This window comes from Ambystoma mexicanum, chromosome 14 (assembly GCF_040938575.1).
Source record: "Ambystoma mexicanum isolate Mex_15411 chromosome 14, UKY_AmexF1_1, whole genome shotgun sequence".
In the NCBI taxonomy this organism is placed as follows: domain Eukaryota; kingdom Metazoa; phylum Chordata; class Amphibia; order Caudata; family Ambystomatidae; genus Ambystoma; species Ambystoma mexicanum.
Window position 1 is genome coordinate 601,493,831 of NC_090940.1, and position 15,572 is coordinate 601,509,402.

General features: G+C 45.9%; 1 protein-coding gene across 1 annotated transcript in view; it reads right to left on the reverse strand.

Moving 5' to 3' along the window:
- The window catches only part of DDX24 (DEAD-box helicase 24), a 133,992-nt gene that overhangs the window by 71,717 nt on the left and 46,703 nt on the right, over positions 1 to 15,572 (reverse strand). The window contains exons 2-3 of the mRNA XM_069637982.1: positions 13,881 to 14,649; positions 7,469 to 7,888 (exon numbers count right to left, since the gene is read on the reverse strand). Coding sequence (XP_069494083.1) covers positions 7,469 to 7,888; positions 13,881 to 14,649 — 1,189 coding nt within the window. The remainder of the gene's footprint in view (positions 1 to 7,468; positions 7,889 to 13,880; positions 14,650 to 15,572) is intronic.

A 15,572-nucleotide genomic window follows, 5' to 3' on the forward strand; every position in this document is an offset into this window, starting at 1 on the left:
AGCGTCGGAAATTCAGATGGTTTCACGATCCTCCGGCTCCGTCGGTCCCGACACCTCCCCATCCACAGTCGCCGAAGACCCAAAAGCAGCAGCCAGCGCCGCGACGAGTGGCAAACCGAGGGGAGCAACCTGCACTGCAGGGGAACTAGGAGGGGCTCAGTGACATGAGCCCTTTCCAGGTAAGTTTGCGTCAGTGACATTGTATTCCCGCTTATCTATGTGTTGCGGACGCTTCATCTGGCGTCACAGAATCGTACATTTCCTCTTGCTGTGCAATAAGTTATTTTAAGCGTTTTGTGGGCTGGTTAACCCTTGGGAGATTTAAAGCGGTTGGCGTTACGAGGTTTGCAAGGTTGCCGTCTGCTTTCATCGTTAATGGCAGCGGTGCAGCGTCGTCCTGTAGGGCTTTGCTTTTAAGCCACACCGCCGGTTTCTTCTGACGTGAAGAAGGTATTAGCAGACTTCGGTGCTCTAATTTACTGTCCTCACTTCTGGTGCACTGGCTGGGCCACCAGTGATCCACCTCAGCATGGGGGTATGCTGCCATGAGCTTAAGCACTACCACGGGTGGCCGCGGACTACCTCAGACTGCGAGCACCTCAGCAAGCAGCTCCGCGGCTCAAATGAGTAAAGAGTCTGTAGCCGCCTCCTCCAATGCAATAGGGTAGTAGAGAGACTACCAAAGATTCCAGCTGCCTCAGACTGCGAGCACCTCAGCACAAACGCATCCGAGTGCTGTACAATACATAAGCAGTGCAGTATAAAAATACCCTAAAGAGAAACAGTAATAAGGGAGAATTCCAGAACATGACTTTACTTGAAGTTTCAAAAGGTCTTTTTCTAGCGGGAATGGTATGTTGTTCAGTGGCAGAGGAACTTCAGAAGAAGTCCCAACAAAAAAGTCGGATCTTAAGTTGAGGGGTCCCATGAAAGGGACATAGGAACCCCCAAAAATGGGATTCAGCCCTTACAGTACCCTTGAGTAATACAGGAGGTGTCAAAATGTTGTAGTTTGCACGAGTTCTTCAAAGTAAGTGAGATTAGGAGGAGAGCTGAGGAGGCACTTAAAGCCATGGAAATCCTTGAAAGTCACCATATCAAGTGGACCAATCTCAGGGTCATCCCCTAAATTCAGGGTCATGACGGAGGTCATCCAAAGCAAATGTGCAGTTATCACCATACCCTTAGGTCAGTGCAAACCATACAAGGTTGTGCTGTGCCATGGTCGGGTACAGTCTGCTGCTCACAGTTGTTGCCAAGGGCTGTCAAGGAGTCAACCTCAACAGTGCCCACATTCCTGGTGATGCAAGTGTTGACCACAGTGGCACAATCTCTGTGCTAAGGGGCTTGACATGATACCTGTAAAGACCGGTGGGGGGTGTCTGTACTTCCGCTCTCTATATGGTAGAGGAGAGGCACAGCGGACCCCAGCCAAGATTCTCTATTTGGTAGCAATGGACGAGCAATCAAGGCCTAGCTTCTCAGGAGGTGATGCGGGCTGGTTCTTAAGTACAGTGTAGTCCCCGAACCCCCACAAAGGAATGTCCACATACTGTATTACTGAAAACACAGTCTTTATATAATATTCAAAGGTATGTACACGATCACAATAACACACTTTGTACTTGGAAGTCAGTAATGATAAATCTATACACGTCTAGAGTGGTACCACTAATGTTATCAAATCTCATTAAAATGCATCAACTGTACGGTTAAAATGTCACACAGATCAATAACGAGTAAACCAGCAATAGAGATAGGAAGGAACGCAAGATGGTTGAAACAATAGGCAGAATACTGACCGCTACCACTAGGTGCAGTTCTGAGTGGAAATCCCCCCACCTGGGCAACCTGTAAATAAAGATATATAGCACAAGCCCAGTCCAAATGTTCAATACTCTTACTTCTTCCTATGAAGGTTTTACCCCTCCCCCAATGTACCTGGTGGAGTAGAGTTCTCCGACGGTGCAGCGACCGATCCTTCTTGAGTGCCTCCCTTTCAGGCGGGAGCCACAGATCGTCGAGAGGTGTCGGGGAACTTGGCGTTCTGTGTCGGGGAATCGACTGCCCTTCTTGAGTGCCCTCCCTTTAAAGGCAGGAGTCACGAGTTGAACGTCCGACGGTGAACAGGGTGATCTATGGCAGGGAAGTGGCAGCTTCGTTCCTAGCGGTGCTCGTAGACGATAGAGCGTTGGCGTCCTGCAAGGAAGAGGCGTGCGGGGCACCTCGGTGACAATAGTTCTGGACCGCAAAGAGATGATGAAGAACTGTGGCCCAGCAAGGGCGTCGAGTCGTCAGCGTCTCTGCGGTCTGTAGGTGGCGGGAAACCCACCGGTGGATACTCCTCGGCGCCTCGACGGTCGGGCCTTCTCCAGCAGGAGACAAGCGGATGACGATGCAGACGAGAGCGTCCGATCAATGAAAGTTCTTAGGCAAACGGGAGCACGGCGGGTCCGGTCGGCGACGGCGGTCGTCGACAGTGGCGGACAACAGTCCGAGTGTTTCTCCTTGGAGTTCCGCAGCAGTCCCCGTATCGGGTCGGCAGCCTGTCGTAGGTCTGTCTACCAGGGAGCGTTGGCAAAGATCAGCTGTGCACGATGGTCCCTCGTAGCTCGGGAAGAGGGCGCCTTACCAGGTCCTCTCTGGGTCAGTCCTTGGAGGCACAGCAGCTTTCAGATTGTGAAGGAGAGCAACAGCAATTCTTCTCGTCCAGCAGGGCTTCAAGGTCAAGCGTCAGTTAATCCAGTTACTCGTCGTAGTGGACTTCAGCTTCTGAACACCATTCCTAGCAGTGAGAGGTCCCCAGATATACTGTTGATCTCCCATTCATTCCGCTGGGTCACACTCAAACATCCAATCACGACTACGGGCATTCATGCAGGTAGGCAGCCAATCAGGCACACGAGGTATTCAGGCCATTCACTTCTCTCCAGACACTCACAACAAGTTATGTGTATTGGGACAAGTACCGAGCCATTCAACACTCCAAGCTGCATTCATACCGGTTTCGGGCAGGGTTGTCTCAGTCATTGTGTCAACCACCAGATACTAGACACCCACAACACAGAATGCATATTCGTCACACACTCTATTCACCCAGGTCCCACCCACAGGAGGTACCCACAACATACATCACCGGGAAGGCTCCAGCTAGTCTGACTGTGCCTTCAGAACACCACCATATATGGCACTTCCATCCAACAGCCAGTCAGGGGGGAAGGGACAGAGTCAGGGCTTACCAGGACTTTGGGAAAACAAGGTAATGGGTAATAGAAAGCAAGAGACCACCGGGACCAACTTGTTTTCCATCAGGAATCAACTGATCCCAATGGCAGGGCCGGGGTATACCAAAATGGAGGATACTCCGCAAACCTGTCAAATTCAGCATGGAGCTGCCACCAGCCCATACCCTGCTCTCTGGGCCACCCACAGGTGCCCAAAAACATACACTAGGGGCACAGGGCTGTACCCCCACCCATGGGTGCCATAAGTGTATCCCACGGGTCCGTTGACCAAACCAAAAGAAAGAGCTGCACCGCCAGGAATCCCACATGAACTCCTGCGCGGAAAACACGACAGAACACACAATAAAAAGTAGGACAAGGATACGGAGGCCCTGTCCCTCTGATGCATTTCCAGCATCACAATACCCAGCTCAGAAGAGACATGGGCCACAGTTGTGTTCATCTGTGCCAGACGTAGTTACAAGGTAACAGGGGTGATCCGGAGACAAGGACATACCCATCTGACCCATTCCAGAAGGAGAGTCTCTCTTGCTCAAACGCGGCAGAAAGCTGGAAAGTCTTGTTGCATTGATGAATCCTGCAGAGTCCTCACAAAAACACTGCCTAAAGTCTACTCCCAGGTGGCCAGGCAAAGGCAGACGCTCCCTGATCCTGACCCTGGGGCCGGTGCTAGTCGGGAGGATCACCTGGGAGGAGAAAGACCCCGGGGGAAACAGGAGAACTCTGTGCGATGAGATGCCGTATTTGTCTCCCTCAAGGAAGGGAATATTGTTGATACAGGAATATGTAATGTCTTGCTGTCAGAGAGCTTTTATTTTCTCAAGCGAACTGTTGGAATGTGGGTGTAGGCAATTATAACCAATAATGTATTGGGAGAAAGAAAAACCCTTTTAAAGTCACTGACATTCATAGAAATGAAAGCCCCTATGAGTCCTGAGGAAATAATGAAGAAGAGTCTTTAAATGTTACCACTGTATACCCTGAAAACCCCCATTCTTCTGTAAAGCCAAATACTTCATTGAATGCTTATAATACTCCTTTAGGGAATATGTATAAGGAGAGAAGTAAACTCTGATGAAAAGTTCATTGAGAAAGCACAGTTTTATATTGTGAACTCCAAATCCCATAATTCCCAAAGTACTGGGGCAAAGAAGAGGACTGCAGAGGCACCAGACTGCAGGTTGCAGCCTACCAGGGATAGTGATCACAAATGAGGGATCCTGGAAGGCCCCCTCAGCTGCAGGGCATGGAAAAGACCAGTAGGAGAAGGTGGAGTAGTTTTGATACCTCCACGTGGCAGAAGAAGTCCGATGCAAGCCGGACCACCGCAGTGTTTAAAACAGATGCCGGTCCCGAGAGGGCCCCTTATGCACGAGATCTTGACTGCAGAGGTTGCACAGCAGGAAGCGTTGGGAGGGAGGACTCCGCCCGCCACCCCCCTCCCACCCAAGGATCACAGCTGCAGAGGTGGCAAAGCGGAAAGCGCACTATTTAACAGTTTTCCCCATTGTCAGTTGAGCGCCGGTGGCAGGCGAGAACTGGAGAGCTGGGGTGCCAGGAGAGCTCTGATATTGACAGATGTGGGCCACAGACAGACGTGAAGGAGAGGTTGCCGTGCAGCTCAGGAAAACAGAAGCAGAGGACCTGGAGGCAGTGAGGCGAACAGACGCGCACTCCAGACCTGGTGAGTTCAGTTAGATTGTGACCCTGGAGCTGGAAACGTCTGCTGGCCAAGTCCAGGAACCTTAACCTCAGAAATAATATAAACAAAGTGAAGAAGAGGAAAGTTTTTTTAACAACGATTGTAAAGCAGGCTAATTATTCTGGTGCAAACCAAGCTGATTTAAAAAGGACCAGATGGCAGAACAAGAACCTAATTATCAGACTAGAAGGGTGTATTTAGAACATTGTGGGTCATATTAAAAGACAACGACAAGAAAGGCCAAGAACCCTAGAAGCAAATACAAACCACTATTTCCAAAGCCAAAAAAAGCAACTGAGAATGTAAGCACTTGTAAAAACTATTGCCCATATGTAAAGGAAATCATAAGGAGAAATGGCTTAAAACCACATTGCCAAGGACAAAGAGGTGTGAAAGTGAGACAATCATCAGCATTTGGTTAGTGTGCAAGGGGTGGCAGGAAGGATGTCCATATATGGCATTCAGGAGGAGTGGAGCTTAACCTGCATTGCATGGGGCAATCACATGGGTGTACCAAACCGCACCAATGTGTTTCTTGTTCTCACAAAAATAATACTTGAATGTGAAGTTGTGGAGCTTAAGTGGGGAGACGAGTGGCAGGAGGGCTTCCCTTCTGAAAAGGTATTCAGGAGTAGTGGAGCAAAGCCTGTACTGCGTGTGGCAATCACACATGTTTAACAAACAGCACCAGTTTGGTTCTTGATTCCCCTAAAGACATTCTTAAACTTGATGTTGTGAAGCAAGAGACATTGCTAATTTGTTGGAAGCTGACTTTTACCACATAAGTACTTGTATTTAGTAATGTATTCTGGCCTGGCAGGAGAGTAAACCAGAGCAGAGAACATTGTAGTAATAGGCCTGGCAGGTGAGTGGACCAGGTGGAAGCCATTGAAGTACTGTGGGGTGGTCAACATTATTGAAGAAGTTGTTGAAGAACCAAGTGTTTTTATGGATTAATGCAGAATCATCCAGACAAATTAGTATCACTGAAGCAAATGTTGTGTGAACTGCTTCAGAAGTATTTACTATTGTCAAACAAGTGGTTTTGTGAACTGGTGCAGAAATATCCTGACGAAGACATTTTTGTTGAAACTAACGAAGAATGGAAAATTCTTTGCTGATGAAAAGACGCCGTTTCAAGATCTTTGTCGCAAGTGAAAAGAGGAAAACCTTGTTGAACACTTGTGAACCGTTGGTTGAATTCAAGTTGCAACTTTGTGTTATCAAGTTGGAACAAAAAGAGAACTGAAGTGGAACCTTTGTTATGAGACAGGATTTTCTTATTCTTTTGAAACTATTTAACAAAATCGTGCTTTAAATCGGTGGAAGGGGACTTCACTCAGATTATAGAGTTATGATGTGGCCTTAACTATTTTATTTGTTGCTTTGAACTGCCATATATTAGCTTGTTGAATTGGTGTATGTACAAGTGTTAGGGACAGAAACCTTTTGTTACAGTGTTCCCTTTACTTTATTTTTGACAGGGATAGTGAGGCTTTTATCAAAATGGCATCTTTTGAAAAACCTTCACAAAGTTTCTCCACCTCACATTTCGGACCCCTCACAATACACTCGTCATGGAGTAACGTACAAACCTTAAGGACGCATTCTAATGGCCCCATGTTTCACACTCTGTAGAATCCACAGTCCCAACTGTTGGAATAATATGGCAGGCAGTAGGAGCAGCGGCAGTGTGTCTTTGTCAGATCTCTTTGCATTGGACTGTCTACAGAGCTTTAAGTAGCCTATGGCGCAGCCAGAAAGTGATCAGCAGAGAATGCACTTACCGTATCTAAACAATAAAAAGCTCAGGGACTACCAAGCGCTAATAAATTAACTATGGCATACAAAATCCTAAATGGGTCTAAAATTGAATTGAGTATTAATTCTTTTTCCATTAAAATGTCTTTTCTTTTTTTTTAAAAAACACACAAATCTAATCTTTCCAATGTCTGAAACTGATTAACAAAATTGAGAATTCTATTCTGGGACTGGCCTTAGACAAGAGAAATAAATCAAGGGATAATGAATCTGGTCGTTAGATAATCATTTAATGGAGAAAACCCACCAGCGTTACTGTACATTACGCCCCAGCAAATCTAAGCGAAGGACTCTCAGTCTATAGAAAATCAAGTCCTGCAGATATATAATGGATGTTTCAGAAACTGAATCGCCACAGGGCCAGGCCTGCACATTCAGAGTACAAACTCCAGAAGGTCCGACTCAGCCATTCATAATTTTGAGGGCCGTAAACAGTAACATTAAACTGAGCAATAACAACTATTATGCCATCTATTAGAAGCAGAGGAAACCTGGCAGGAACTACCATTTAGAAACCTGATGTGGTACTTTTAATAACATGGCTCCATTATTAAAGAGAACCAGACAGTCTGATATTTGTGATACAATGAACTGTTAGAAGTGTCTAACTTCCATAAACTCACAATAATACTGTTACCAAGCATTGTTTTAAGCTTTAAAACACGAGCACCAGTTAAAGTCCCACGTTGCCTCCACCTACCTGTAAATCTGGCCACAGCATCAATGTGATGTTTTACTTGGACAGCAAGTTCCCTCGTGGGGGCGACAACAAGCCCCAGCAAAGGTCTAGTTTTATCCATGGCCAGAGTTTTTGCAGTAGGGGTGTTGACATTGAAATCAAAATCTACATTCTGCAGAACCTTCACGCAGCCCACGTTAGCAGTTTCGTCTCCGTCATCTTCATCGTCTCCATTGTCATTGTCATCTTCTTCATTCAGAGGTCTGGGAATGTCTTCCAAGGTATCCTCATCCAATGTTTTCTTCTCAACACCCTCAAGGGAGGGATCGTCTGTTACACTCTGGTAATCTTCTTCCTCATCATTTCGCAAAGCCCGTGATTTCTGCCACTCAAGTATGGAATGGATCATTGGAATAGCAAAAGCCAAAGTTTTCCCACTGCCTGAAATAAAGGACAGAGTAACAGATCAGTTTCAATATCAATAAATTGTAAGTTCATGCCAAATACTTCAATGACATAACATTTTAAAGTTTGCACATTATACCCACTGGGGGATATAAATGATGTCGCAAGTGGCTTCAGCATACCCTTTGAACAACCAGTGAATGCCAACATGGCATCCATTTAAGTGCAGTCCAATCAACAAGGTACTATTGAAGACAAATCTTAGTGATCTCAAAATGGGTTCATTTGAAAGTACTTTATGCATGGGTGAAGAGTTAGTATTATTTGATCCATGTTCCTTGCTTTGTGCTTCTGCCAGAGCCAACAGGTTTTTGTGAGCTCGCGGCAGGCAAGGCCTACTTTCCACGCTCTTCATGATTTGGCCGTGTTTGGAGTATGCAGATTGTGGCAGTTAGGTACGGGTGCAATACATATTGGGTAATGCAGAGCTCTCTTGAATAGTCTTTGCTTAGTAATAGTCCAGTTTATCCAAATTAAAGGGTTTAACGTCCAACTTAAAGGGTTTAACGTCAGAATGGCCATTTAGATCAGATAGCAGGCGATGGGGACTTCTGTCTGCATGAATGCGGTAAAAGTGGGGAATACCACTGGAAAGCTAGCATTACAAATGGCGCTATTGCTTTCACCGATGACAAATTATGTTAAGGCAGCCTCTAGGAAGCAAGGGAAAAGGGATTGATTTGGAATAGCCTACAAATATTTCTGTAACTATAGTTGTCCATGTTTGGCGCATGGGTAGCATGTTCAAGTTGCAAGCTACTAACGAGCCATAAAAAGTAACCTGCCATCTCAATTCCACACATACACACAAGAGATAATTTCTTACTTGCCAAGAGTCATACCACTAGCCAAAGGTGAATGCACATTTTGAGCCCCGTTTCGGCTTTAAAAGACTCAATATAAAAAAGCAAACAAAAAAAAAGCACATTAGATTGTAAACATCAGGTTCACTATGTTCTCAGACCAAATATATCCCTTTTGTTGCCAAATTTAACAAGATGGCGAAACAATACAAGTAGGAGTCTTCAGCTGTACATTCAAATCAGCGTGTCAGCAACGGGTTACGAGAGCAGTCACTGCAAATCAGCCCTTTTGTTGAAAGATGCATCAGGTTAGAAAGCTGCTGTTATGGAGTGAACCCCCATCTTTGACTGTTCTTGGCCATTATCATTTTGAGATAGGATGATGAGCAGGAGAGGAGGGATTAAACGCCTTTTGCACCACACTTCTTCTAAAAGGGATACAGTGACTTCAGAAATTTAGCAAAGTGCCTTATTTAGCCCACAGGCTATGGATTATTCACTTATGTGGATTCCCAACTTAAAGTGAAGCAGAAAAAGCCAGATAATTTAAGGGAACGTCACATGGAAACAACGTATGAACATCTGAGTTTGACCTTCATGTTGGAATTTCAGGAGTATGATCCAACAAAAGGTGACATTCAACACAGCTCAAAAGAATAGCATAGTTTGTTTATAGGCCCAAATATCTGAAGCAGTGTTAGGGAGATGCATCAGTTTTATGCTTCATCCTCTCTCCTAGTGAGACTCTGAGCACTTTTAGCTGGATTTAGACCTTTTTCTTTCTCTCCTAAATGAGGGTAGCCTCCCCCCCCCATTCATTCTTACTTACTGTGACTTTTGTTTTACCTTATCCTATGGATTCTTGCTTTCCTCCATATCTCTTAAAAGGCATCGGTTTTATACTTTTGCAGCACATTGCACACGATGTGCAGTGCTGGAGGGAACCCTTTGGGTTCTTTGATATTCTTCAACTATCCTTAAAAAATACTGTTCTTAAGGATAAAGAGATACGTTGTATCCACCCTAAAACATATGAGAGATTAGCACACAACACCCTAAATGAAGTGCTAAGGGGATACCTAGTATCCCCCTTATCTCTGCTTCTGTGACCTTTTGGTCACTGTCAATCCTATAGCTATGGCTGGTGGCAGTGGACGTGTTCTACCAACTTTGGTGCTAAATTTTACTGCAGACTGTATTCACAGCCTCGGTTATGCACCAAAGGGTCACCTATGTTCTAACATGGTGGTTCCTTTCTTACGTTGTGCGGTCTGCCTTGCTCATACTCCACCTTTTATCCCTGTGAGAAATGGAAAGGGCCGTCAAGTGTGCGCGATTGTGGTCTGCCTGACTTTGCCTGACCCTGGTATTGTGACACAACAGGTAAACGGTCCTGGTGTTAGTCCGTTGTCTTTCGTGTTGTGCGAAAGTGTTTGTGGGAAAAAGGGGGGTGGGCAGTATTTTGGACTATCCGTGGTAGGATGGGGAAAAGGTGTTGAAAGAAGAAGGGGGATACCGCGTCTCGCCTGTCAGTGTCCCACTTCCACCCCCTGTCCCCCCAAAAGAACCCCCATCCAGGTGATCCTCCCTCACTGGTCCACCCCCAGGAACTGGATCCAATAGCGATGGTCGTGTCTTGGCCACCTGAATACCAGATCCCCGGTGACTAGCTAGGGAGACACTTTCAGGATTCTCACAATACCAGATACCAGTGTCTAAATGTGGGCCCTTTTCTAGGCATGGATGGCAAGTCTGTATTGCCTTTGGAGCAGGCCAGTTGGTCAGAGAGTGAGGTTTGCCACTTCTGTTCCGCAGATACAGAAGTTGTATCTCCCGCTAGTCCGTGGGGATCTGTCATCCAGGTGGCCAGTACATCGCTTTTGGATCAAGTTCCTGTGGATAGGCCAGTGCAGGAGGCACACCTGGATGAGGGGTCTTCAGGAAGTGGGATGCCGGATGGCGAGACGAGGTATCCCCTTCCTTGTAACACCTTTCCCCATCCTACTAGGTAAGATACCAAGGAACTAACACCCCCAACCCCCTCTTTCTCGACACAAACACTTTCGCACGGACAGCTCACTGGGAGAGACAATGGACTAACACCCGAGCCGTTTACCTGACATGTCCCCACACAAGAGCCAGGCAGTGTCAAGCAATTACTGATATTTGAACACAACTGACTTCCATCACACTTCCCCACACAGATAAAAGGCGGAGCACGAGAGCACACTCTGAGCAAGGGAAAACACACGAGGAAGCTGCAGTTGCAAGATGAAGTTTAATACAAGGTGAAAGATGGCAAGGAGCCTGCTTCACCTTTTCCGAGAAGAACTGCTACTTTCACGAGCCCTCGAGAATAAGACACATAAGACCGGGAATTACCGCTGAAGAAAGGTACATTGGGTGTCCGAGGTACCCGTGGTCCTCTGGCATTAATAGACAAGGCGCAGAGGAGCAATTGCCGCTGTGGTACTGTCCTTGGCTCCTACAACAAAGCAGCGCCAGTAAAGTTAGCAAAGCCGTTGAGTCAGGGAGACCGATAGCAGACCGGTCTGTGTTAGAACCAAGGTTGCGAGCAGCAACATTGTATGAATAAATCTGCAAAGAACAGAGTGTGAGGCGTATGTGATGAGCTACGCGAACATAATTGCACATCCAAGGAGTGACTGAACTTTTGAAGCCAAGATAGATACCATATACAGAATGGCCCGGCACCACGTGGGTGCTCATTCAAAGGTCTCTGTTAGGTATCCAACTGAGAGTGTAAAATTGTGAACTGCAAAATTGAAGTGGTCCTGCAACAGGTCAAGCTAAACCCTGTGACACATTTGAAAGTCTTCGATATCTAATACAAACTGCAATTGGTCCGAGCCCGGCAGAGGGAGACCAATTGTGTGAAAGGGATACAAGCCTGGCTGGGGGAGATCCGGGGTGAACCGTGAGTCACCTGAGAAAAGATATTCTATAGGCATTGGAGAGGAGGAACTGAGCCCGGAAGAGGGGGATCCAAAGTAAAGATTGTGGTAAAAAATGGATCTGAGCCCGACTGAGGGGGATCCAGGGTGAAGAGTGAATCGCCAGACTTGAGTAGCAACATTTCATTTGTTTTGGTACATCAGACCCTCTGAATGAAGAGACTTTGATAATTTAAGAGACACAGAAGGCCTGGATGTTGGTAATGGAACTGTCCTTGTGCCGAAGAAGCCAGAGAGTGTGCTATGCTCGAGTGAACTGCCTTGTTCCATGCTGAAAACTTGGGGAAGGGAGGCCAACGGCCTAAACATCGTGACTTATTTTGTGACCACTTCTTTCTTTTTCATGAACATTACCGCACACTATTTGTACTTGGTGGTAAGGTTTGGCCATCTTTTTATTTTTAGTATAGGCCCTTTTATTTCGACGAGACTCCAATAGGACTGCATTAATATTATTTGATGGTCATAGCTTGCTCCCATCTGTAGATTTAGGATTAGATAGGCATTATCACACCTTTATTAAAGTTTATAAACACCCTTGAACTGTGGTCACTTGTGTCTGTCTTACTTTGATACCATGCCCTCCTTACAGCAGATTAAGGCAACCCCACCACCAGTATGGTGAGGTCGAGGCTTGGAAATGATCTTGAAGACGACAGGAAAAAAGCAGGGTAAAAAGCAGTGACTTAGCTGGCATTGAACCAAGTCTCAGTGAGAGCGAGAAAGTCGAGGTCAGTGTCTTCAAGAAGGAGGCAGATGTCAGCAGAGTTTGTTGGCAGAGGGCAGGTGGTCTCTGTTTTTGCAGGTTTCTGAGGAGGAGTACCACGGCGTGGTGCTCCAGTCAGGGTAGGAAGGACAGCGAGAGTGGTGAGGGGAGAGGCAGCAGAAGGAAGGAAGTTAATGAGGGAAGGGAGGATCCGGTCACAGCGAAGGAGCTTGGGTTGAGGACTCTGAACCAGGTTAGTGCCCGTGTGGTAGACATTAACGATGCAGCATAAGGACGAGAAGCCAGTCAAGAGGACTTGCCACTTGGTCCCACTGTTAATGGGAGAGGAAGTGAAGATGGAGAGAGTAGAGATGAGGAGTCCAAAGATCTGGAGAGGGGACAGAGAAGAGGATATCCGTGAAGACCTCTCTGGATGTTGCACTGATGTAGGTGTCTGCGATGGGAAGGACGGGGTTTGCACGCAAGATGTCTTTTTTGTGCCTTTTCATTCCGGACTTAGTGAGAAAGGGGGGGGGATAGGAGATAGTGTAGCAATTAGAGAAGATAGGAGAGATGGTGAGTGCCATTAGGGTGACAGAGGGAAGTTGAAAGGAGGGTGACTGCACTGCACAGTTCTGACCGAATTTCACAGGTGGCCAAGTGGTAGCAAAGGGAGAACACAATGCAGTGCAGATATGAGGGCAGGATGGGAGAGGCACAATGCAATGAAGTTATGGTGAGGGATGTAATTACACAGCTAAATTCAATTTACAATGAAAAGGCCAGTGAGGTGCAGGATGTAAATCCACACAGCTAAATTCGATCTTGTGCAGGGGACACACCAGAGGGAGAAGAGAAAAGTTAAGAGGATGAGCAAGTGAGATATGCAAAGATATAGATCAGGCTGCTGGTGGAGGAAGAAAAAGAATAGTTCAACCATCACTCACTGGGGCTCAATAGTTAGTAGGGGTGCAGAGACCAGAGTTCATAGGAGAGCAGGGTGTACCCAGCAGGCTGCAGCATAGTTTGTGGTGCGGGAGAATGTGCGATACCATGCCTCCCTCACAGGTAGTACAGACTTATACTAAGAGTTGGGGGCATGTATACCAAAAGGATAGTTTTACCTCCAGGTGGACTTTATGAAAAACAGTTTTTTTTATAATCTAGGTTCTATGTCCTTCTGCTTTGTGCACAAAAGTAAATTGAAGAGGTGATGATGAGTAAATCACCAATCATTAAACAGCATCTACATTTTCATTTCAGAACTGAGGAAACGTTACTCTTTATTCAAAAACACCAAATACCCCAAGCTCACAAGTATAGACCGGATACATCCCTCTTCCTTCCTCTGGCTGCTCTGGGAATGGCTTGCCATGTATTAGCCACAACAGGCAGGCATATCCCGCACACACTAGCATGCCCATTGCATTTAGAACATCTTATGGGAGACAATGGAAATGTAAAAACAAAACTAATCTGCTTACCGGTTTCTGCAGCACCGAGGATATCCATGTGGTCTCGGATAGCAGACGGTAGGGCCAGGGCCTGGATGGGAGTGGGGGCAGAGAAACCCAGATAGCTCAAGGCTTGCAGAACCGGCGCTGGCACAAACAAATCTTTCCAGGCAGAGACGTTTCCATGCTTGTCTGCAGTGCTTGATTGGTTAGTGTTGGCACTCCAGTTCTTGACCTTCTTTGAAGCTTTGGGAGGCTCTGTCATTTCCACTGATGGTGGTGCCTTTTTTTTCACTCGCTTTTTCTTTTTCTTCTTTTTACGGGTCGGCTCTTGGGGAGTTCCCATTTCGGTCACAGCATCGCCCTCGTCCGCATGGTCCGTGTGCTGGGATTCATCGGCCTGGTAATCTTCATCATCGGCAGACGCCTCACCCTGCTCAGTCTCAGAATTATTGTTTTCCTCTATAGACGCTGCATTCTCCCTTGCTCTGCGCTTCTTCCGTTTGCTCTTGCGGGATGGTTCTTCCTCGTCCTCCTCCTCCTCCTCCTCATTTAATTCTTCCTTTTCTGCATCCCCCAGTAGTCTCTTTTTACCCTTACTTTTCAAGACCTTGCTAGAATCCAGAAGCTCATATTCAGTAAGTTCCTCGAAGCAAACGACATCTCCTAAATTGTCATCTGCAAAAAGGTTTGGGTCAATCTGCACCGGTTTCCACTTCCCAACTATTTTTATACCCTTTTTTCTGAATTTTGAGAAGGATCTAATAAACTTTTTGGGTTTTCCAGGCTTCATTTTAATCTAAAAAGAAAAAAAAGGGAAACAAGAAAAACAAGTCTTAATTTTAAACGCATATAGCAAATAGTACACAAACAAACATTTTAAAAGGTATTCTCATGAACAAGCAGGTAACTAATTGAATGACCTGTTCTCACTACCACTCAAGAATGGAAATGAATACAGTTTAGACTGCCCAGAACCATTTTATTATAATAATGCAAAGGGTCAGGTCTTGCGTTACAAGATACATGCTTTCAATGGGTCACTTTGACCTCTGCTCTACCATCTGCACATTTTCCTAGCAGCAGCTTTGCATGTACGTGACCATCCATCCTCACCATACATCGGGTGTGTCCAGCTTCACATTTACATCTCTTGTTCTCCAAGTTGGGGACACTGCAGCTCCTTGTTAGGACAGTTTTTCTGACGTCCAACTAAGGGCTTAGTAAAACCATTGAACTGAAACAGTACAAGACTCCACTATTAGTAGCTGTACCATCTGAGTTCAGTGTAGTGTAGACCAAGCAGCCAGGCTCATTTTAGGAGGGAGAGAGGGCTGTACAATCAGTACAAATAAATTGTATTATACATATGGTCCAAAGAAACACTGATACACTATGTATTGTAAAAAATAAAGGGTTTATTTTATATACAAGCAGACCAAGAGATTCTTGGGTGGGTACCATCAATAAAAGCATATAAACACATTATAAAAACACAACAGTATGCTTTAAAGCTCACAGACCGAAGCATTGCCCTTATTTAGAAATCGAACAACATTTCTAGGTAAGTCAGACCTTTGTATACACATTCAGTATAGGGCACACCTATTCATGAGGAGTAAAACCATAAGTTACTTGCAGATTACTTTACGGTAATACAAGGGTAGTGGGCCCTGTTAGTTATGCAGTGACAATGAACAATGAAATCACATAGTCAACCAA